This window comes from Lipophrys pholis (genome assembly GCF_963383615.2).
Source record: "Lipophrys pholis genome assembly, chromosome: 15".
Taxonomy (NCBI): domain Eukaryota; kingdom Metazoa; phylum Chordata; class Actinopteri; order Blenniiformes; family Blenniidae; genus Lipophrys; species Lipophrys pholis.
This window is the reverse complement of record NC_137642.1, coordinates 4,988,229-5,011,987: the sequence shown is the minus strand read 5'-3', so window position 1 is coordinate 5,011,987 and position 23,759 is coordinate 4,988,229. Positions and strand designations below refer to the sequence as shown.

The 23,759-nt window shown below is 44.5% G+C and overlaps 1 protein-coding gene across 1 annotated transcript in view; it reads right to left on the bottom strand.

Annotated features, from left to right (window-relative positions):
• Nucleotides 1-7,738: 7,738 nt before the first annotated feature.
• The window catches only part of LOC308120504 (neurotrypsin), a 32,296-nt gene continuing 16,275 nt past the window's right edge, over nt 7,739-23,759 (bottom strand). The window contains exons 4-14 of the mRNA XM_080481137.1: nt 22,770-22,908; nt 20,981-21,156; nt 20,280-20,427; nt 18,559-18,737; nt 17,376-17,517; nt 14,957-15,168; nt 13,871-14,012; nt 13,068-13,346; nt 12,800-12,922; nt 12,086-12,366; nt 7,739-9,946 (exon numbers count right to left, since the gene is read on the bottom strand). Coding sequence (XP_080337263.1) covers nt 9,627-9,946; nt 12,086-12,366; nt 12,800-12,922; nt 13,068-13,346; nt 13,871-14,012; nt 14,957-15,168; nt 17,376-17,517; nt 18,559-18,737; nt 20,280-20,427; nt 20,981-21,156; nt 22,770-22,908 — 2,141 coding nt within the window. The 3' untranslated portion in view covers nt 7,739-9,626. The remainder of the gene's footprint in view (nt 9,947-12,085; nt 12,367-12,799; nt 12,923-13,067; nt 13,347-13,870; nt 14,013-14,956; nt 15,169-17,375; nt 17,518-18,558; nt 18,738-20,279; nt 20,428-20,980; nt 21,157-22,769; nt 22,909-23,759) is intronic.

Here is a 23,759-nt window from a genome sequence, read left to right as displayed (position 1 = left end):
AACATTTAAATGAGTCCACAGGAGATCGAGGTTATATTGAAAGCCTCAAAAGCAAAAAAAGGGCTTTAGCCGACCTGCTGAACGTTAAAGTGCAGGGCGCATTGGTCCGGTCCCGGTATCAAACCATCTCTGGGATGGATGCTCCCTCTAGCTTCTTCTTCAGCCTGGAAAAAAAGAATGGTCAGGGGAAAGTGGTCCACGCACTGCTCTCAGACACGGGGCAGGAGATCTCGGAACCAAGCCAGATGTGTAAGAGAGCGGTGGGCTTTTACACGTCCCTGTACAAGTCAGAGTACAGGGAGGAGCAAGGTCTCCTCGAGGGGTTCCTGCGGGGACTGCCTCAAGTCTCCGAGGAGACCAACAAACAGCTGGAGGCCTGCCTGGAAATGCAGGAGCTGCGGGCGGCACTGCAAGCAATGTCAACGGGCAGGTCTCCTGGGATTGACGGGCTCACCGCTGAGTTTTATAAAGCGTTCTGGGACATCCTAGGTAAGGATGTCCTAGACGTATTTAATGAGTGTCTGGCCTCTGGTTCCATGCCAGTGTCCTGCAGGAGGGCAGTCCTCACTTTGCTCCCTAAAAAAGGGAACCTGCAGGACATCAAAAACTGGCGCCCTGTGTCGTTGCTCTGTGTGGACTACAAACCCCTGTCCAAAGTACTGGCCTCCAGGCTGGGGAGGGTTATGGAGCAGGTCATCCACCGGGACCAGACCTACTGTGTTCCTAATTTTACAGTGAGCACCTGCCCCCAAAATGTCTGTGCACACCGAGAAGACAAGAGATGGAGGATCACATTAAATTGAGTTTAAAAAAACTCCAGTGTGGTTGAATTAAAGAGCGTTTCTTCAGAAAACAATGACAGATTGAAGTCAAACGAAAGGAAACAGGTTGAAAGTGAAACAGAACAAGGGTGAGGCTCACAGCTGCAGGTCTAACTCCACAACTTCTTCACTTTTACTTGAATCATTCTTGTTTCAGCTCCATGTCCACTAAAGTCTGGTCCCTATTTGGAAAACGAAGCAGGAAGCCTCACCAGAAAAATGACGGTCAAAACAGCCAGAACCGTGCGCCCGGCGGCCCCCATCGTTCTCCGCAGCGTCTGGTCAATCCTCAGCGGCCACACAAAGTCCTGGAAGTGGAGAAGGAGGAGGTAACGACGGGTTATCCTGTCTGTTCCGTCCCGAGTGGTTTCAGTGACTGAGGAAGCACCGCCGGGAGAGTCGCTGCAGGTACTTTCAACTCATGACGTGGACTTGTCCCCCCACCCCCCCGGACATAAATCCTCATCCCATTGTATCTTAGATGGGGGTAATTCCATTTTCTCCTCATGCATGGTGTTTTCCTTCAGAGATTCACAGATTGCACCCATTGCAAAATCCACCCACTTCAACAACACACAGGTGCGTGTGTTCCGGGCTCCTAATATGGTCACGCCAGGCGGCCACACCTGGTGAAGCAGGTACCTGCAGTGTGTGTGTGTGTGTGTGTGTGTGTGTGTGTGTGTGTGTGTGTGTCAGTCTCTCAGCAGCACGAGCTCACAAAAACAACTCAGTGTGTGAAACTCAACATTCATGTCAATCAGACTATCAGAGCTGAGTCAGTGGTTTCTCTTGAGGTTTGCCAGGACCTCTCTCTCTCTCTCTCTCTCTCTCTCTCCCTCTCTTCGGTGGATGCTGAGAGTGAGGAAGTGCTGTGGACTTTTCTTTTCTTTGTTAATGTTCAATCACTGTCGTGTGGAGCCTTGAAAGAGGAGACGGACAGAGTTGCCAAGTCTGTTTTTCCTTTATTGCTTCACAGAGCTTGACACTTCACTTGTCAAATATTTTGCTCTTGCATCACCGCGCTTCCTTCCGCAAACACGGGATCCACATCTCTGCTCCTTTTCCCCTGCGGCGTGGAGCAGATTGCTCTGGCTGTGGGGGAAGAGGTCGGTTCCAGCAGCGTGAAGGCGGCAGCCCGGATGAACGGCGCCGTGGTGATCCAGGTACAGCCGCTGTCCCAGCCGGCTGTCCAGGTGATCCGGTCTAATGTCCCTCCTTATGCGCCAGATGAGCTCTAGATTTCCAGATTTGAGAAGGTGGTGTCTCCCTTCAAAGAGATCCTGTCTGGAATTAAGTCAAGTATTTATGATACTCAATAACTGGAATGAGGAACTCAACCTCAGGTTCCGTGTGCTACTAAATACTTACGGGAGCTCAGCTGGCATGAAATGTTTGGGCTGCGGTGAGGGGGGACACACTGTGAAATCCTGTCAGCTGCTGGAGAATGAGCTTATCTGCTTTAGAAAGTTCTCCGGTGGATTCAGAGGAGTGAAACTGGGCTGTAAAGACGACTGGATGAACAAGTCCAATCCCTCTGGAGACAGGCTTTCATATACCTGAGTGACCGGACGTATCACTCTGTAATATGGGTATGTGAGCACAGGCAGCATGAAGTGGGGATGTTGGACACAAACTTTTGGCTCCACAACCTGAGAAAAGTAGCACAAGAAAATTCCAGGAGGACAGTGAAGTAGACACTGACAAAACAAAGAATCACAAACTGAAGAAGACAAAGGACAATACAGACATAAAACACACACACAGACACACACGCCCGACACTGACGGCTGTGACTTGACTGAAAAACATTCGGACGACGACGACGGTGTGGAAGATGATTCTTTCTATTAATTTTCAGATTCTCCTTCTCAGGATGAATCAGACTCGCACACTTTAAAAGAATGAAATGACCCTCTAGATGAGAGGTGCGGAAGACAATCTGTGGACATAAAGGTCTTCTTGTCAGACGTGGAAAATCCATCCACTCTGTCCTAGAAATGTAAAAACAGGCCAGGGTCAAGAAACCTGCCTCCACCAGTGTGACGCCAGCAGACCAAGCTGTCCCTCCGGCCACTCTGGGGGCCAAGAAGAAGCGCCGTGCCACCGAGAGTGCTGTCATCAGGGAGGGATGGACGCAGCCAGGCGCCAGCTTCATCCCTCCTCACAGATGATCCGTTCCACTTGTACAAATGGGCCTGTTCCAGCCCACACAAGAGTCGTGCAATGGCCGGGGAAGGCTCTTCACAGCCCGGTGAAGAGGAGGAGCGGCAGACCTGCAGAGAGCTCGTTGGAGCAGCCGAGTCTCACAAGCACACACCGGTGGCGTTTCCCTCCAATATAAACTCGTAACAAGGGTTGACTCAATTTAATCTTCTTATTCTTTTGCGAAGAATGGTTTGCTCTACATGAGTGTGAGTGGTGTGGCATTCAATGTAATCAGTTGTGTAGATCCTGATTATCTAGCATTAAGTGAATAATTGCCTCCGTCTGTGGCAGTGAGGTGAAGAAGTGAAGGACCTCCGTCAGCATCGTTCTTCCACACGTCTGCTGATTGGTGGTGATGACCGTCATTCTCTACGTGCAGTAATATCTAAATATCTCATCTGCCGTAAACCCTGCCGTTGTTCTTTACATACGCTGCTGTGTGCAAACTGGTTGTTTTGTTGACTCGGCCTTTTGAAACATCAGCTGGACTCTGCTGATCAGAATGGAGAACGTTTCACTGCTTTTCTCTGCTGCCGCAACTTCTGTTGCATAATGACATCACATACCCTCGTTGTTCCACGGCGTTCACAGCCTTGCCTACATTCTAACCGTACTCCCTGTAGTGGGGCCACGCAACAGACTTGGGTCTTACCGTATCGTCTCGGCCCGCTCCGCTCCGCACTCCAAAAGACCTCCATCTCCTGAGCTGATAGAACCTGCTCTGTAGTGTTCCTTGTCCAGTTTATTGTTCAGATATACTGTATACTCTGATAACATGATGTCACCATCTCTATGTCTGTTCCCTGGATGATTACCAGTGTTTTATGGTCATAAAGTGTTTTATGGTCATAAAGAACTTCCTGTATGTAACAGTGCTGCTCCATCCATAGATGGAAACACTCAGATCAACACAGTTGGGTCTTATCTAATCATTTCTCCATCTCTACTTCCTCCGGTTCTGATGCCTGATCAGCGGGTTCATTGTTCTGTTACCGTTGGTCTGGTGGAGGAAATGGCAACACCTGATAAATGACTTTGCTTTGTCAGTATTGAAGATCTGCCTTGTAACGTGACTGTCCTGTCCTTTCCCAGTGGGCCTTACTGTTAGTTTCTATTCTTTTGTTCTCTTTTAATTCAAGCTCGCAGCACAAAGATGACATGCACTAAATGGACATAACTTCTGATTAATCAACAATCAAAAAGGAAAAATATAGTAATATAAAATATAGTATCACACACTCACACAGAAGTTCCATCAAAGCAGATTAAATCATTTAATTCTTAAAATTCACACACCAGCACACTCTCTGAATATTGCACGTAACGTTATATGACAAACAAACAAATAAAACAGGTCCACAGTGTGGGCGGCATGGCTCAGTTGGAAGAGCGGTGGTTTACAAATTGTGATGTCTCAGGTTTGGTTCCCATCTCCACCTGTCCACATGTCAAAGTGTCCTTGAGCAAGACAGTGAACCCCAAATTGCTCCCAATAGATTGACAGTGCCTTGCATGGCAGCAGAATGGGTGAATGTGATTAACAATGTAAAGTGCAGTTGAAAGGTACAATAATTCATCCAAATACATGAACCTGTCTTGTAATGAAACTTAGATCAATAGACTGACACCTTAAGTACTGACAAATACAAGGAAATAGAAACTGGCCACCTTCTTACAAGATTTCAGTGTGAATTGATTCATTTAAACCAGAATGTTTAAATTATGAAAAAGCCTTTATATATCAGACCAAGTATTGTATTGTGATGAGCAGGAGACTCATCACTCTAGTGGCTAAACCGCTTATTTCCTAGTTAAAACCACTTTAAAGCGTTTTAAACATTGCTCCCTAGAAAATGGACTCTATTGTGTACTTACTGTTGATATAAATAGTAAAATGCACATGGGAATGAACTATATGAAGACTTATTTGGATGCTCTTCTCTCAGATCAGTGTTCCTTGCTGAGCTGCTTGGTGGGAGACTGAGTCCCAGCAGGATGCTGGTTGTCTGCTTCCCTTCAGGGTATCACTGGAAAAGTGCAAGATGCCATTGGAAGTCATGACCCCATCTTATTACCTGATGCTCAGGGAAATGACATTTGGAGTCAGAGGGAACAACAGGTGGATAGTATTCTTTTATTCTGCTGGTGCTCTGGGGGAGCTCGATCTTTCAGTGACGGAGCTGGGGAGTTTAGGGATCTCTACTTTATTTTCTACTGTAGCAACAACAACATGCTCACCGCACCGTGAACCTAAATGTCACTCACATACAGTCAAAGCTCAGCTATATAAAACATTACCATATGACACAATACGCAAGATATTTAGCCAAAGTGATGAAAAGTTTACAAGCCTGCCACTTCAACTCACCACTGAATGTCAACTTTAACACAAGAATGTCACTGATGGAGCCTCAACAGCAGCAGGAAGCAAAACATTTCACACACAAAGACACTAACTCCTGCTGCCAGTCACCAAAACCTCCACTGAAGGAAAAATGTTCTCTTCAATGCATGTTTTAGTGGTGTATCTATTAATAAACCACACAACAAATTGTAATGTTCACACACACAAAAATAAAATAAAAATAAAAAACCCTAAAATAACCACTTTAAAAATAATCATATATCTTGGGGGTGCTATGGCTATTCCAGGGGGAGCTACAGTCCCCGCCATTATGTTTACAAAAGCGGTTTGTTTGGTTATTGTTTTGTTGTTGTTGTTTTAAACGTTTATGAGGTGACCTTGGGTGTAGTGAAAGGTACCTTTAAATAAAATGCATAATAATAATAATAATATATCCACGGTTACTCACCTCCCCCCCTCGAGGAGCTGCTCCCCCGACTCACCACAACACCTCTCTCCACTCCAATAATTCATCACACCTTCATATCCCCAGGACCAACATCAGCCCCATGGGAGACCGGGCTTTCTGCTCCCTGTGGACCTTACTTCCACACCATTTGAAGTCACCACAGACCCAGTCTTTGTTCTGCACTTCTTCATTGAGTTTATACAGCAGTTTGAAGTATTTTATATTCTTGTTTTTAGCATTTTGAGATCCACAAATGTAAAATGCACTACAAATAAAATGTATTTTCATTATCATGTAAGCAAAAAGTATTTTGTTCAATGTAAAATAAAGAATCCAGAAGCAGCCTGACGTCTCTGATGATGCTGTTCTGCCTTGGGATGTGCAGGGAAAAGGTGAGCTCAGTGTTTTCCTGAGGTCGGGAACCTAAAACCTTTTCTGGTATTCTCCATGATTAAGCTGGATATGGTTACAAACACCAATAATAATCTTTAGTAATTTTAAAAACAACATATAGAACGGTCCCTACAAATGGAGATTCCATACAGCAAAATAAAAGCACTGAGTAACTAACAACAGAAATTAGACCTTGCATATGGGTGTATTTCAGGAAGAAGGCCCCACCTCTGCAGCCTCTCTCCATCAAAGGTACTTGGCCTTGAACTCACAATGAACCTGGGCTGGAATGCCCACACCACTGTCCTGGTGAAGAAGGCCCAAAAGAGGCTTTATTTCATCAGGCTGCACAGGAAGGCCAAGCTGACCCGTTGACCCCCCACACTGGCCTGCATAACCTTAACATACAAGTGTATTTATGGTAAATGAGAGGACATGGAGTGACTACTATATATATATCTTATAGCTATCTAACACATGAATAAGTGTTTCCCTGAGGAGATAAAGCAGCCGGTGAGGATGCCCTTAATATTAGGGTTAGATTGTGAAACAGGGTTTAACCATGAAACATCTTTGACAAGGCTATACATGACACTCATGGGCTCCAGTAAAGCATAATAAAGTTGTCATTGAAGGATTCACCCACTATGTTTAACAAAACGATTTCAGTTTCATTTTATCCAACTGAGCTTCACACGTCTCCCAGGAAACTCCACCGGCCACAGGGCTGCTCCAAACGGTGAAAATCTAGAATCTGTCATAGGACTAAACATGATACATCTTTGGAAAGGGCTTGATCAGGGGAGCAAGATTAGGTCAGTCTGGAAGTTCAAATTTGCTCCTGCTCAGAGATATTGTCCCTTTGGACTCTGACTTGGGTGCCTTTTTTAAAGCTTCTCTTTCAAGAATGAATGGCTCTAGAATCATGGGACCAACTGTTATATAAAGCTCTTGACTTGTACCACCATGCAAGCTGTGGCTTGACGTTAACACTAGTAGGGGGCATTACAAAATGTGGTCAAAATGTAATTTCACCTCTGTGTATCAATTTCATTTGTAAATGGAATTCAAATAAACGTGTTCCTCATCAATTTATACCCCTAAATGCACTTCCCGTTTTAGATTTCCCTCTTCTATTTAGGAAAAATAACTATTTTGAAGAAAGAACTACAACTTCCAATGTGATCGGACACGCCATGAAAGCTGTAGTTTTTTGGGGGGGGTTTAAAAACTCGGGTTACGTTCTTGAATTCAAACCCGAACAGGACAAGGGGAAAAAAAAAACCCAGTTGCGGTAGTGGAACAGCTGAAAATATGCTGCTGTGAAAGTATAACGCTTGTCGTGTGAAATAAGTGTTAAAAAGTACATTGTGGGAATTCTGTGTTTTTTTTATTATAAGTGTTTGGGGGATATCGCGCCCGTTACTGAGGCAACCGTGTCACTGGAGTCGTTTTATGCTTCTAACCTGAGGCCAGTGTGTGGGGAAGGAAACTATACACACTGAAATACGTCACAGCTTTTATTCTGAAACAAACAAAGACAGGACAGCATTTGGGCAACAGCGGCGTTTATAAACTTCTACAGTCTGTTAGTGAGTTTTTGAATATTTGTGGCTCTGCTGAAGAATGTGCAAGCAGCATGGTTCCAGTTATATTAGCTTTTTTCTTGTGTCATAGAGGAATGTAACCACGTTCAAATCCACACTTAAAAGAAATACACGTCGACAAAGTCAGCATAGATGCTTTGATTTGATTAGCAATATAAATGACATCCAGAACAGAATAAAAAACGAACAAACAAATGAAGGTACAATGTGGCTGAACGCTCACAATCTTAGTTCACATAAATATGTTAATACCAACCGGACATGCAGTATGTTGTATGTACAGGTACAAGAGGCAGATCTGACTGCAGGTACAATACCCGTGTAACGTGCCTGGGTCAGGGTGCAGGGAGTCAAAACCATAGTATAAAAACAAACAAATGATATAATGTAATGTTTGAGTCCAAGATTGATGATAAGATCAAGTGATGAACCACAACCCACTTTTTCATAAATCAGTGAAATAGAAACAAATAAATAAGAACAATCATTCTTTAGGTTTGTACAAATTCCAGTTTGTGTTGCTGTTTGGACATATTTTAAGATTTTCTATGACATATACTTTCAAATGATCACTGTGTACATAACCTAAAGCACCACAGGGTGACTTAATTGATAGGATTGTGAAGACTTCAGCTTCAGCAAACAGAAATACATTCAGCAGCATCGTAGTTATTTATACCTGTAGTAATACTAAACAATGACTGGATCTTTATCCTGCTAATGTTTGTGGAATGTACATGGGAAAAAGTTGGTATTTACAAATGTGGCACAATCTTACAGTGTAGAGGTCAGCACTCTCACCTCAGTGAGAAGATCATGGCTTTCAGCTGGCTGCCCTGCACGTCCAGTGTCCCCGGTCTCCTCCCACATCCCACTAACAGGCATGTGAGGTTGTGTTGGGAGAGGATATGGTTGGAGTGTGTGTGGACGTTTGCACTGTGAGGAATTCGAATGATTCAATTCAAACTCTGTAATCTGTAAGCATGTCCTGATGTCTGGACCAATGGAAATTTACAAATGAATATTCTGTTCTATCAACCTTTGATTATGGGTCTCATGCTCTACCAACTGAGCAAGCCGGGGACTAAGAGCCTGAACCGGGACTTGAACCCTTGACCCTCAGATTGAAAGTCTGATGCTACTGTGGAGAAGTGTCTTAATTCAAATGAATTCAAACATATGTGAAATGAATCATTGCACTGTGGAGAAAATTGTCTTTGAAAGTCAAAATCCCGTGACTGGAGCTGCAGTGAACTGTGCAGAGAGAACACCACATGAATAACTTAACCACACGTCGCTGGCCTCACACCAAGAAGCACATTCTGGTCAATGCCAGCTCTTTCTTTTCAAAATACAATATATGTGAGCAATACATTAGCAATAAATGACATGTCTTATCTGTTGTTGTCTCGAGGCTTTGACTCAGTCTTTGTAAATGGTGCATCTGTAACATTTATTATGATGGTGTTATTTCTATCTGTACCCCCCACCCGTGCTTCCATCACAAGCTGCACCCTGTAAACATGTCGGAGGTACCTCACCTGCTGGCTGACAAGCTTCTCTGGTTGGGTTTTATTTTTCTGTACCTGTGTGTGGGTTTTAGCCGTAACTCTGGCTTCCTCCCACAATCCAGGGTTGGAGGTTAAGTAGTTCTGCAAAGCTTTTAGAAGAACAACTCAAAAAGTGGGTGCCTTCTAAACAGTTTATACCAACAGACACCCCACAGACATCCAGTCCTGACCCTCTTGGAAACGCTGTGACACCAGTGTTACTGCGATTCATTGTCATCAGTTCTTGTAGGGTTTGTTTGTGACTTTGTCTATCCATCGCAGGAACCTGCTGACACGAGTGTACACCCCAGGGAATGATGGGTCACCACAGCCGTGACCCCAAGAGATGACACCAGTCAGTACCCAGCGACCCCCCTCCCCTTGGCAAACCAGCGGGCCTCCACTGTCACCCTGGCAGCTGTCCACACGGTGGCGCTCTGACAGGCTGCCGGCGCATAGCATGCGCCCAGTGAAGCGATCGCCATACCGCTTCTTGCACCTCCTGGCAGGGAGCAGGGGAACCCAGGCCTGCAGCAGGGTCCGGGAATACTCTGAGTCTGACGAGGGAAGCAGAGCGACAACTGTTATGGAAATCTTGTTTTGTCTCATAAAGAATGACGTGTAATTTTGCAGTCTGTGTTCAAGGATGACCTGTGTCAGCACTGTTCAAACATTTGTGCTGCTTTTGGTGTCCTTCAATGCAGTCTCAAAACAATTCCAGCCTTTAAGAAGGCACTGTCTGACTTCAGAGTTAGGCAAACTCCTTGACAATCATGCAGAGGTTGGACTGTGACTTTGTCTCTTTTTGCAAGAATAATGTAGTAAAATTGTCTTAAACTTTCTCAAATCGCTCTCAGTCTGATTCCTGTGTGTTCTGTCTCCCCGAGGAAAATTCACCTGACACAACACAAGAGTGAAGTGAGCCAGGAGCACTGAAATGTGAAGAATGAAGCGGGAATAAAAAGTGGCACAGGAACATTTTACACCACCGTGCTGCATCATGTCCTCTTTTCACAGCACCGGCCATGTTTGGTGAGGAAAACAACCACGAGCCGGCGTTTTAAAAGGAAAACTTTTACCCGACGACACTTCCTGAGGGTGCTGAGGAAGAACAGCGTCCCACAGAGACTGCTGGTGTCCTTCTACCAATATACCATGCAGAGCATCCTGACATACTGTACTAATGTGTGGTACAGCAGCGGTACGGAGGAAAGCGCTCCAGAGGCTCATCAGAAGATCGTCGGCCGGCCTCTCCAAACACTAGAAGAACTGCACAGTTCCCGCTGCCTCAGAAAAGCCCACAATATCATCAGGGACAGCTCACACCCAGGAAATTCACTGTTTGAACTGCTGCCATCAGGCAAACGATACAGGGCAATAAAAACAAGAACAAGCGGACTCAAACACAGATTTCACCCCACTGCAGTCACTTTATTTAACAACTAATGTGTCATATATTGTATAAGGGACCAGTGCAGTGGTTTCTATTAGAATCTATTCCCTCAGACTGGAAGCTTCCTGTGAGGTAACAGTGTTACCACTTCTCCCCCTTGTTTTTGTCTCCTCTGTCTCCAGTCCTTCACTCTTTCTCCTTTCTTTCTCTCGCCTCACGACTGTCCTCTCATGGGTATTTGGAAGAGCGTCTTTAGCTGCAGCCTCCTCCTCCAACACAGTGGCCACCGCTTTCTCCTGTTCAGCCTTGGTGGTCGCCATGAGGGGGTTTAACTTTGTGACCTCCTTCTTCTTCTGGCTCACTTCTATGTGGAGGTCGAGAAGCTGCTCTTTGAGCTCGTTGAAGATGATGCGAGCCGTTTCAACTTGGTGAGACTGGAGACTTTCAGGTCCTGAAGCTCCTCCTGCGTCTCTCTCAGGAGTCGGTCTTTCTCCTGGAGCTCCGAGTCTTTTTGCTTCTGTTCACGCTGTAAAGCAGTGACCTGGCTCCTCCTGCAGTTTCTCCTTCTCGTCCTCCAGGCTGCTGAAGCGATGCTGCAACTTGCTGTACTCTGCAACCATCTCCACACTGAAGTTGCGGTAGTGGAACAAGGCCGTACACAGGGCCTGGACTCGGGAGGATTTACTGCCGTTAACTCCTTGCAGTGTGCTTTTCTTTTCTTTTTTTTAACCTTTATTAAAAGCAGAATCGTCACAAAGCTGCATATTGATATCTGACACATTCTTGCCAGCCCCAAAATATTTTTCTTTATTTTATTTTTCATTCCTTAATCGTAATAATTAACAAAATATTCAACTCTTCAAGTATTCCCTTTGATTTTGTGCACCAGAGGTGATGAAACCCAGAAGCTCTGCAGAAAAAAGGTTTTGTTGAAATGATGCACCGTTTCCATTGTAGGATAAGCCCATCAATAATAATAATAATAAAAAAAACTAAACATATTTGAATAAATTCTTGCAAAAATTGTCACACCGACCGGGAACTCCTGTGTGGCAGGTGAGAATTCCACCACTGGGTTACAGCGTCATGACAAGCCGTCTTGCAAAGCTTCTGTAACCACACCTTTCACTTTAATCGCTTAACTTTTCTCTCTATTGAAGGAAAACGACATGAAGTGAGCTGCTACAATATTTGATTATTTGGAAAATATAAATCGGCACCTATGCTAAAGGAAATCAGACGTCAGCAGATTGCCCAGCATGCCATGGTGCCCTGCTGAATCGTGGGGCAGATAGGTAATTACCTCTGATACCCCAGCCAGTGATCACACAGGCAGCGGGCCTCTTCTCCCACTTGTTGCCCGGCTGTGGCAGACACACTGCGCCGGTGTGAGGGTTGAAAGACACACAGTTGCCCTCCGTGCCTTTGAGCCGCAGCAGGGCGATGTCGTACTCCCAGCCCTGAGTGCGGTACTTTCTGTGGATCTCGATGTGTTCAGGGGACAAGGTGCGTTCAAAGTCATCCTGCTCCTCCGTGTGGTAGTCTCCCAGGCGAACAAGGTAGCGGGCTGGATCTCTGCCGAACCTGTAGATTGGATATGAAGATTTAATCAACGCCAACATCGAGTGATGTCATTCTTATTTATGTGCAGACAAATAAAAGCAGCATTTTAAAGGATGTGAACATAAACAATATGTAATGTATGTCAATTCTGTAAACACACACACGTACTCTCCCGGTGTCCTCTGGGAGATGGCTAAATTTGTCAGGAGAGGCTAAATTATTTCTTATTCCTCATACAAGACCAAAAAGAAAAAAATAATGGAAAAGAATTGGAAGATAAAATCAAAACCATGAAACGACTTATGACACTTCCCAGGACGACCACTTATTGATTGAGCTCCGAAAATTAAAAATGGACTTAAATAAAATAAAGGACAATTGAATGAACGTATGGACGTTTGGATCCAATGTTTGTAATGACAGCATTAGACCAGTAGAGGGAGCCATCTCCTACCTTTTGAAGCAGTGTGCAGCGGTGACGACCCAGCATGAGTTGATTAATGACGCTCCACACAGCGGATGATTGCCTTTAGACTGTGACCTGAGCCACAGAGACACCTGCCAGGGCCACTCACCCCTGAAATCACACGGAACTCCTCAGTCAGCCTGTCAGACAGCTGCAAATTCCCCCTGACACGCCAGCCACTAAAACCTGTGCAGGAACACCTCTGCTGGGGTTCTATGTCATGACATTTGTGTGTGTTTGTGTGTGTGTGTTTAACCTCAGTGATTTATCTCCTCCTATGATCCTGCGTCGACGCCGCTGATTATTGAGCCTCAGGCCACAGGTCTGCATTGTCATGGCTCCATCTCCCAGGGGATCCAGAGTGTAATCGCAGATGACTCCGGCGTCCTCGCTGTGGCGACAGTCATGACCATTCTGACCGTCAGCCGCACACTGACCTAAGGACGTCTCCGTGCCTGAGCACCGCACATTGTCCAGATGGATCGGACCTTGACCCTCGCCAAAATACGCCATGGACCGAGCTTTAGCAGCACCTCTGAGAGGAGAGCACAAGGAAACACCCGGGGTTCACAAATATAGTCACATTTCTGTATTTTGGAAGCATTTAACAGATTGATCAGCCTGTTGAAAACTTTGATCTTTGTTAAAGCTTCACAGTTCAAGCACGAGGTCACTCTGGATTTTTGTTCCTTCTCTTCAGTGCATGCATTTACCTCTCACCCTAATGATATGTAATTAACTGAGAATGCCTTTCTTATCTGCTCTATAGATAATTCAGCAATAAATTAATGGATACATAAATATACAAATTGAATGAATGAATGAAATCAAACTTTTGAGGGGAAGGTGACACTAAAAATAACAGTAAGACTAAAGACAAAGTAGAGGACCAATCAACAAACCATTTAATCCATTTATTCTTGAAAATGGAGGTTAATCTGCTTACAAAGAAAAACTTTAAATCCTCTGAGGAACACATTTCTATGAATTTCCAATCTGAGAGCATTCATTCTCATGACATTTTTTATATAACAATAAATAATAAAATATTATACGAACTTGAATCCCAGCTGTCTGCAGACCACAGCCGCATTGATGTCGTTCCAGCCATCGTCGCACACACTCCCCCACTGGCCGTTGATGAAGACTTCCACTCTGCCCTCCTTCCTGCTCTCGCCAGCAACCAAACGCACCAGCGAGCCTGCAGGTAAACACTGAGGGTCAATTGTAAATCATCTCCTAAGATTTTGGTGGAGTGAGTAGCAGTGATTGTCTCTTTATTGTGACACCTGAGTTTGGCTGTACAAAAATCCATTGGGTGAACATCATGTTTCTGAATGCGCTGTGTGAGAAGTTGTAGAAAAATAGGCCTGCGTGATAGTTAGAGCAATGACCAACTTGTGAAAGCCAGATGACTGGGTCATAGCATCTCTACATTGCAGCCTGTCGCCATCATAGGTGGTCCAAGAAAGAGAAAACTGTGAACAAGTGGGCAACCAAGAGTCAGTATTACATGTGTGCATCTTGGTGCCAGTGGCAGTCATACCTCGATGGGTTAGGGCTGTTTTTTACTAAAGTAGAGATTCACATTAAGAAGATGTTTAAACATGGTATTATGGAACGTAGAGAAACTCAGAGATCTTTGTTCTTCTTACTCCTCTGAGCAGGACTGAGCGCAGCTGAAAGTCCTTCCTGCCTGCTGCCAGCAGACTGTATAACGCTGATATCTGACAAGTGTAAGGCATATTGCACTTTCTTGCACACGATGTACTTCAGCATGTCGCTGGTATAGTTGAACATTTAATATCTTGTGTTTCTCCTTGTGTGCAACTTAAGTGTCTGTTTTTGTATTTGCTGCTGGAACTACACAACTTATCTCAACTCGAGATGCAATCCAGCAGTTACAATATGATTTCTATTTAGATATTTATTTTAAATCCCTTTTCCATTGTCTAAAGTAAGGCATCCCAACATCATGGTGCTACCGCCATCATATTTTGCCAATGACTTAGGTTTTCCTAAGATGTTTTCAATGTTGGTAAGCAGTTCCCTTTCAAAACTCTTTTTCATTTTGAACAAAATCAGTTTGTTTATTTAGACTTGTGACTGAACAACATCTGTTGTTTTTCAAGTCAAAGTTCTTACCTCCAGAAGTCAAAGTGTTCGTTATCTCATTGGTGCCTTCCCATTCACAGCGCACTCCCACATCCTCATTGTGTGAGCAGTCATGCTGGCTCCAGTCGGAGTGTGAGCAGGCCAGTAAAGTGTTCTCTGTTCCCTGACACTGCACCTCATCGAGGAGGATCAGCCCTCGACCTTCTTCATAAAGCCCGTCAGGAGACACCTCTGCACGGCCCCTGCAAACAATCCACAAATACAGAAAATCTCGGTGAGTCCCGCAAGAGTGGTTTTATCAAGTGGTGATCAGTAACATCAGACCTCATGTACTCCCTGGTACGGAACACAGTCTGACACTTCAAGCTCCATGTATGCTGGTGTTTGTGTTTGTAACATGCAAAACATCTCCAGGTTTATTGATAAAGTGTTTTTCACAGATAAAATAAATCACAAATGCTGTACATGAAGTGGGAGCACTAAAACAACACAAGAATAATTTCAAAAAATTTGAAACTTTTTTATTTTGGAAAGGTTTTGGTTAATGGATTTTCCACTTTTGTTATTTAAGTGTTTTTTAAAAGAGTCCGTAGAGTGGAGCATGCGGAGGGACGGGAGCATGTCGTTCCATAGTCTGGGGGCTACAGCCTGAAAGGACACGACCCCCCGGGTTGTAAAGTGGGTCTTTGGGGGTATGTTCCAAAAATGCTATGTTTTCAAATTAAAACTAAATTAAATGAACTTAAAATTTTGATCATCATGCCTCAATTTGTCATATTGGGGGAAATGTCGAAGTTGCCCCATCGGCAGCAGCCAAACAGAGCGCCGCTCAGCGGGAGCTGGTGGGGACCGAGGCTCTTGCTCGGGGACCCGGGTGCCTGTTTTAGGGAGTGTGGGGGGAAACTGGAGAACCCAGATGAAACCTACTCAGACACGGCGTGAACATGCAAACTCCACACAGAAAGGCCCGGGCTGGTATTTGAACCATGACCTTGCTGTGAGCGCTTGTCAGGTCTCTGTGTCTGCCCCTGTGTGTCTCACCTCGTTTTTCCAATTAACCAATGGCCTTCTCCCTCTCTGTGCTCCCATCGTTGTGTTCCACCTGTGTCCACCCCTTCCTTGTATATTTAAACCCCTCTCACTCTGTTGTCATGGTTGGATCGTCTTGTCTACGTGTCGTCATGTCGCGTCTCTTGGCGCGTCTCTTGGCGCCCTTGTGTCGCCTTGTGTTCCATGGTCTTCCCTGGTCTTATGGAACTCTGCGAGTCTGCGCTTGGGTCCATCCACACACCACCTGCAATCCCTGACAGCGCTAAGCACTGCTCCACCATGTGGCCCAACGTCCGTTTGATGCCTAAACCATCTTCTATCTCTGCTGGCTGATTTCAGCTTGACAATATTTTCAGCTTAAACAAATGCAATATATGCTAGTTCTGCTAAATTATAGAATAAAATCCAAACAAATATCAGCCTGTCTGTGAGCTTGACACATTGGCAATGACAGCAGTAGGAAACTCTTCTAAACCCTTTGCGCATCAGGAGTAGTTCAGTCAAGTATCCTGCAAACGGAGCAGATTTTATTTTGTCTTGGACATGAAATCAGTTTTAAAGTAGTGCAGCCCTTCCAACATCCTCAAGAGATGACCAATTCCCTCCTCAGTCTCAGGCAGGGCCGCCGCGGCCACATTGACGTCAGACGCAGCGGTGGCGGCACCTGCAGTGATGTCAGGGGGGGCGTCGAGGTCGGGCCCACACGGGACTGCAGCGATGGGGGAGCTGATTAGATCGGACGCCTTCCCGGTGGACATATGTGTGAGGAAGGTGACTGAGGAATCTCATCAGGCGCTATTCACCTCTTCTGCTCAAAAAGGTTGACATGGTGTGGACTGGAGAGAGAGGACACACATGCTGCAGAGGACTGCTAGGTGAGGAGGGCGTGAGTGCAGCAGGACAGCAAAGAGAGTGTGTGTGTGTGTGGGGGGGGGGGGGGGGGTAATAAAATGGTTAAATGGGAAGCTGTGTCCGTTTTTCTATGCCCATCTGCAGAACCCAGGAGAGACCAGGTCCTGTGCTACAATGACATAGTTCCACATAACTATTTGTGTAACAACAGTTGCAGACAATCAGATTTTCAATGGGATGCCATAATGTGAAGAACATTAGAAAGTCGACATTTACTCATAAATTACTGCATGTTTCAGACAAAACATTAATCAGAACTGGATTTTCACACATAAAACCACCACCACCACATTCAAATCTGCAGACAGCCTTATACAAATTGAAAAAAGTGCAGTGGAGTTTGTACTTGAGACTTGGTTATCTGTGGAGGATGTTGGAGGACGGCCTGCATTACTTTAAGACTATTTACACTGATTTAAAATGAGTACAAGACACAAGGTGTTCAGGCTCAGAGGCAAAGTTATCAGGAGATGCTTGATGCACTGACCTGAAGCCCAGCTGTCGACACACGACCTGGGCATTGACTTCAGTCCAGTTGTCATCACACACAGTGCCCCAATGTCCCTGGTGGTAAATCTCCACACGACCTTCTCTGTGACTGTCAGCTCCCATCAGACGGACCGCACCATCTGCAGTCACACAGAACACATTGAACTGGACGATATAACAGCAAACGTTTTGTTTTTGAATCCCTTCACCTGTTCGACAGCCAAGTCATACACTGTTGTGTGATTGAGAGTCTTTCAATGTCAGAACAATTTTTGCTCCTGCAATAGGAAGAGATTTGGAATCTCCTACTGTTGCAGCCTTTATTAGAAACTGACATGGCTGCCAGACGGGACTGGGGCGGGACTGCTCAGAGAGAGAGAGAGGGGACAGCAACAGATAATGTCCTTGTTGATGACAGTTAAAGTTACCACGCTGATCCAAACACCTTCCAACAAGCAACCGTTGCACAACTAAACGAGCCTGAGCTGCATTTTCCAGGCATAAACATCGACTGAGTATCAAACAAACAAATACATAAAGGAACAAAAGAACAACACCCTATAGAGCAGTTAATGATTTAGATATTTTGCAGGATGGTGGCGTGCATGTGTGTGTGATATAGTAGCAAAACGTTTCAGCACCAGCGCCACACACACACACACACACACCAGTTCAATATCTGTTCACTATACATGTATTTTTACTTAACCTTATAAAAAAGACCTAAAGTTTAGTTTTAAGAAATGGTAAACTACGACACTAGATGAAGAGTGACCAGTATCAGTAATAGTTGAGATCGCCCGGCTCCTCCACCACCACATCCTAACCAATGATCAGCACTCTCCACCAGGGCATCGTCAGTGATCTGTGTCTTGGAGTTCACCTGCCAGAAGAATTAACCAGGGGGAGAAAGATGGAAATGAGTTCCGCTTAAACCAAACACCAGTTACCTCTGAGGCCACATGGAACCAAGACCAACACAAACTGAACCTGAACAAGTTTGAAAGTTCCTCAAATTTATTCCCAATTTTATTTGGCCTCAGCGATCCTTCTGATTTCTGCATGTTAGTAGAGAAGACTTATCTTATTTGTTTGAGAAAATAGTGATCTGATTTCCTGACTTAAACACTGAGGTGTGAGACTGATGTGTGAATTAGTGTGTTACTTTCCCTGGACCTTACCTGTGTAAGGATTGCAGGACACCCCTGCATCGTCCATGTGGTTACAGGTGTGCTGCTCCAAGTTGCTATGAGGACATTCTTCCAGAGAGAGTTCATTACCGGTGCACTGAACCCTGTGCAGGAAGATGGGACCAGAACCTGGTCCAAAGTGGGTCTGTGCCAATGCTTTAGCCACGCCCCTGTTGGTTAAGACAGAAATCTTTAACTTTATGAAGGTTCCACGTTTACCAGTTGTTTGTATTAATACAAAGAAGACATTTCAAATGTGAGAAAAGCTGCATTTTGACTGAAAATGCCTGTAAACTCTTTAAGGAGCTAAAAGGTTCCTGTGGCCAGTGTTGCCTGCGTTTCCAGAGCGGCCGGCATGTAAAGCAGCATGATGACGAAAGGAAAGAGAATCAATGTAAGTGCAATACGCCTCCAATCTGGGGGTGGGATGGGGTGATGAAGAAGTCCAGTCATACAACAACAAGCTCAGTTCTTGACTTTGCTTTATTGCATTGAAAACAGTGAATTAACACGATACTGAAAAAAAGTGAAGGGAATGTAAAACACCAGAAAGCTTAATAAAGAAAAAAAGGTCTGCATAGAGCTGCAGACCTTTATTTAAATGAGGTGGGTAAAGTACACTATTGCAAGTCGTCATCCAATCAGTTAACGTCAACCCTGCTTGAAGAACTCCCATCAAATCATTACAATTGAACTAAATCACATTACAATAGAAAAAAGTATCTGAACAAAATGCTCACTTAAAAAAAATCATTAAGATTGAAGAACATCTGGGGGTACTCTGGAGGCAGCAGGTGGCGCTGTGGCCGATGGTGGTTATCATCATATGTCTGTGAGCAGACCCGGACACTCATGCAACATGCAAAGTATGAGGCCAATCGGACCGTGGTCAGGATATTTCCACTGCACTTCCTTTTTCATGGCGAACAGGAAGATTTTAATTAGTTTTTCTCATCAGCCCTTTTTTCTATCAACTGGCCAAATTTCAGGTAATTTGGAATTCCCCCCCTAGGATGAGTTTGCCCTAGAAAATAATCAAAATGTAAAATTCTTCGCCCAGTCTGATGTGTGTACACAGTTCTGTCCATTTTGTCCTTCAAAAACGGTTGTATGTGATAAAGAACAGTTGTTGTTGTTGTCTATTGCAAAGATTGTAGAGAGGGCTTCTGTAATGTTAAATGATGAAATGGTGGCAACCTCTTGCCTTTTTCGTGGAGTTTGCTGGTTCTTCCAACAACCTGCACAGCTGAGCAATTTACTTTTGCTCACAGGGATGAATATGTGTCTGTGGTTATGGGATGGCTTGGTGTCAGGTGGGATTGGAATAGGACACGTCTGAGGGACGAGCAGGTTGAGACAGTGACCTTGGACTTAATTCCAGGTGTGTAACGTAAGGACAGGACGGGTCAGGATCTGAAAACAGATTGCAAAATGTTCTTACTTGCCAGTCAATCAAACATTGCCTTGCCTTGTTCTGTGCTTCAGTGTTGTGTTATGTCTCCTGATCTTACAAACAACATGCAGCGCCTCATGGAACATTCAGGAACAACCAACAAACAGTGGGCTCTCTCGTTCTGTTCACTTGGTGCCAATTCAAACTCTAACTATTTTTGGGGTAATATTATAAATTCCACATATTACAAGTTGCAAAATGCTTTTAACCACGCTGTTTGCACCATTTTCACACTGAAACAGACGTATTTCTTTCTTACCCAATGCCCAACTGTCGACACACCACCTCAGCATCAGTGTCATCCCACTCGTCATCACAGATGGTTCCCCACCTGCCCTTGTGGTAAACCTCAACACGGCCCTCAAACTCCTCAAGGCCTCCAACCAACCGCAGAGGGCTCCCAGTGCCTGTGAAGGAAAATGTGGGATTTTAAAACAAACAAAAACAAAAACAAACAAACAAACAAACTGATCTCTTCACAACCCTAAACCCTGCATTTGTGGGCAGTGGTGGCCGAGACGCTAGAGACGAGACTTGGGATCAGGAGTTCGCAGGTTCGATTCCTGCAGCAAACCATTCACCACTGAGCCTGACCCTTGACCCCCATCAGCTCCCTGGAGGGTCGTAGGCCACATGGCTGCCTAACGCAGGTAGAATTTCCCCGAAGGGATTATAACAGTTAAATGCAATATTACTGCTAAACAGTGACTTGTAACAACAGGAAACTCTGTTACCACAAGTCCCAGTGTTTTCTGGGAAATTCTGTTCACAATCTGAGTTTAATGAAACATCAGTGACTGTTGGAATATGTGCTAATGAGTGTCTTAAAACTAGTCTGACAATCTGAAAGGCTTCAACCTGTTTTAATTCATATATGGATGAATGAATATTTCATGAAAATGTAATATGACGATTATGAATCTTGTGTGTATGTAGTCTGAAGTGACACGATAACCTCACCTTCAGGTTCAGCACAAACCAGACCTGCTTCGTTGCCATGGCTACAGTCACCAGCGACAAACTTCATGGTCTGGCATTTTAGTAGAGAATTCTCATTCCCGCGGCAACTGAGCCGCTCATAGTGGAAGACAGATCCTGGGCCAAAGTAGTTATGCTGCAGGGCTGTACCGATCTCACTGCAGAGCGCACACACACACACACACACACACACACACACACACACACACACACACACACACACACACACACACACACACACACACACACACACACACACACACACACACACACACACACACACACACACACACACAAACACACGGACACAACTGAATTGAGCAGAGTGAAAGATAATACGTCCAGGGGTAGGTACTAATAACTTTTGGAAAAACGACTTAGTAGCTTTACTACGACATACTCTGAGTGACCAGTCAAATGAAGCCAGTCACGTGACTGTCCACAATCTTTGAGCTCATTGGGCAGCCTGCTGCCCGCCATTAACAACAATGGTGACAAAGGACGCCGGTGATCCGGAGCCGGAGGAGGCAGAGCACCTCTGGCATCACACACCACCAACGTTCACCTACAGTTATGTCATACGCTGTCAGCCCTGTCTGCACAAACATGGACATTTCAGTTAACAACTTAAGCTCCACAGAACTAATTTTAAACCAAAAGTAAGTAAAATTGTAAAGTTAGTTCTGGTTCTGGTCTTTGTGAACTGACAGCATGTTGCCATTCAGCAGCAGACAGGCCAGTCTGCACAGCCGCATCTCAACATCTCAGAAAACACTTGTCCAGGGCGTCCAGCGGCCAAGCAGCTGCTTTTTCCTACCTTTTTAAAATGTTATCCGTGAAGAATAGTCCATATTACAAAAAAATCAAACTAATACTAAAATTACCGAAAGCAATAAGTTAATACTAAAATTAACTCGCAAGCATGTATAAAAAATCCTAATCAAAACTAAAGTGAAATGTGAGACATGAAGACAAACCAAAATAAGAAATACAAACTAATGAAAAATTGAAAACTATTATAACTTTAACCCATAGTAAGGACTGGCTCCAGCTCCCGGTGACCCTGCACAGGATAAGGTGTTATACTGTAGAAGATGGATAGACAGATGGATTAATACAGTAGTTTCTCTGTATGTGGAAATAATACTGACATGATAACTGAGAGATATCCCCTTAACTGCTGTTGATCAAACAGTGAATAATGTATAGAACTTATCAATAAAACATCATAAAATACAACAAAATTGGTAGTGGTAGATAGTCATATGTTTCTTATAACCTAAACACATGTCAGAATGCAAAAGTTGCATAAATGTCATTATGAATAATATAAAACCAATGTAAACAGAAAACAGAAACAAACTTTTTTTTTTTTTTGAACAGGCTTGTAATAGAAAGTATTTGTTTTGCTTGTCATGCCAAATCTCATATGACAGTGACTCCAGCGGCTGCTCCTTTGGTCTGGAGTATGTCGTAGCTGGTTTAGATTACAGCCTGTCCGTGCCTCTCTGTGGACACGGCACTGCCGGCTGTAATCTCCAAACAACTTCGTCTCATATTTCAATGCCCGTCTGCCCACTTTCCACTACTCAACACGAGTTCCCCTAAAAGCGGGTTTGACAGTTCTACAACAGCTCAACTACAAAGTCCTCCAAACAATTAGAGCAAAAACCGAGAAGGGTTGTAACTGTCGTCTCGCTGTTCAGAGGCGTAGTCCTGGAGAATTTCTTTCCTCACATGCTCTTATACACGAGTGATAAACGTCTCTCACCTCAATCCGAGCTGTCTGCAGATGACGCTGGCGTCGCGGTCAGTCCAGTGAGTGTCACATACCGTCCCCCAGTTTCCATTTAGGTAGACCTCGAGACGCCCGCTGTCGCTTGATGACCCCCCCACCAATCTGACTGCTCCTGCAGGAGAGGAGACGAGAAACAAGGACGTCTCTTACTACATATAAGGGACATTTCAACTAAATGTTGAAAGGTAATAAAAGCTGACTTTGGTAAAAAAAAAAAAGAAGAAGAGGAAGAAGCCAAGAGTAACAGCTGAAGGCTGAAGGAGGTATTGAGACTGGTAAAATCAAGGTTGAATTGTCGGAGAAGAACATGCAGCATTCTGTATGTGGTAACAGGAGCAGCATTATTTTAGGCTGTTTTCTGCCCCACAGCTCACACTGCACACCATAGCGGAGGGGGAATGGTGGCGTTATGAAATGTATGTGGCCTACAGGATCATATCTGGGTTTCTGTCCATCAGCTGAAGCTTACTACAAGTTGTTTGAAGCGACAACAGATCAAACCCAAATATTTCAACAAATCCACTGAAAAAAAAAAAGCCTATAAAAATCCCCCGTTTGGAGCCCAGACCTGAAACCATTAGGGATGTTGTGAAATGAGCTGAGCGACACCTTCACAGCAGACACCATGAGAAACTGACTGAGCTGAAACAAATCTGTAAAGAAAAATGGTCCAAATGTTCTCCTGAACACTGCAGCTCTGATAACAGCTTGGACGAACCTGCTGAGGTAAGTCAAAGTAACACTTGAGCTAATTTATGACTCAGATCTTGATTTTAAGACCAATTCACACAGAAAACATTAAAAAAATTCAATTAAAGTCCACACATACTGCTTCCACATACTTTGTACACTGCAGGAAAAAACGTTTGTGGGATTCCTAAACCATGTGGTAACTCATAAGAAAAACCAAAGGTTCTCAAAGGTTAGGGGACCACTAGGGGGCACCAGGGGGCTTTATTACGG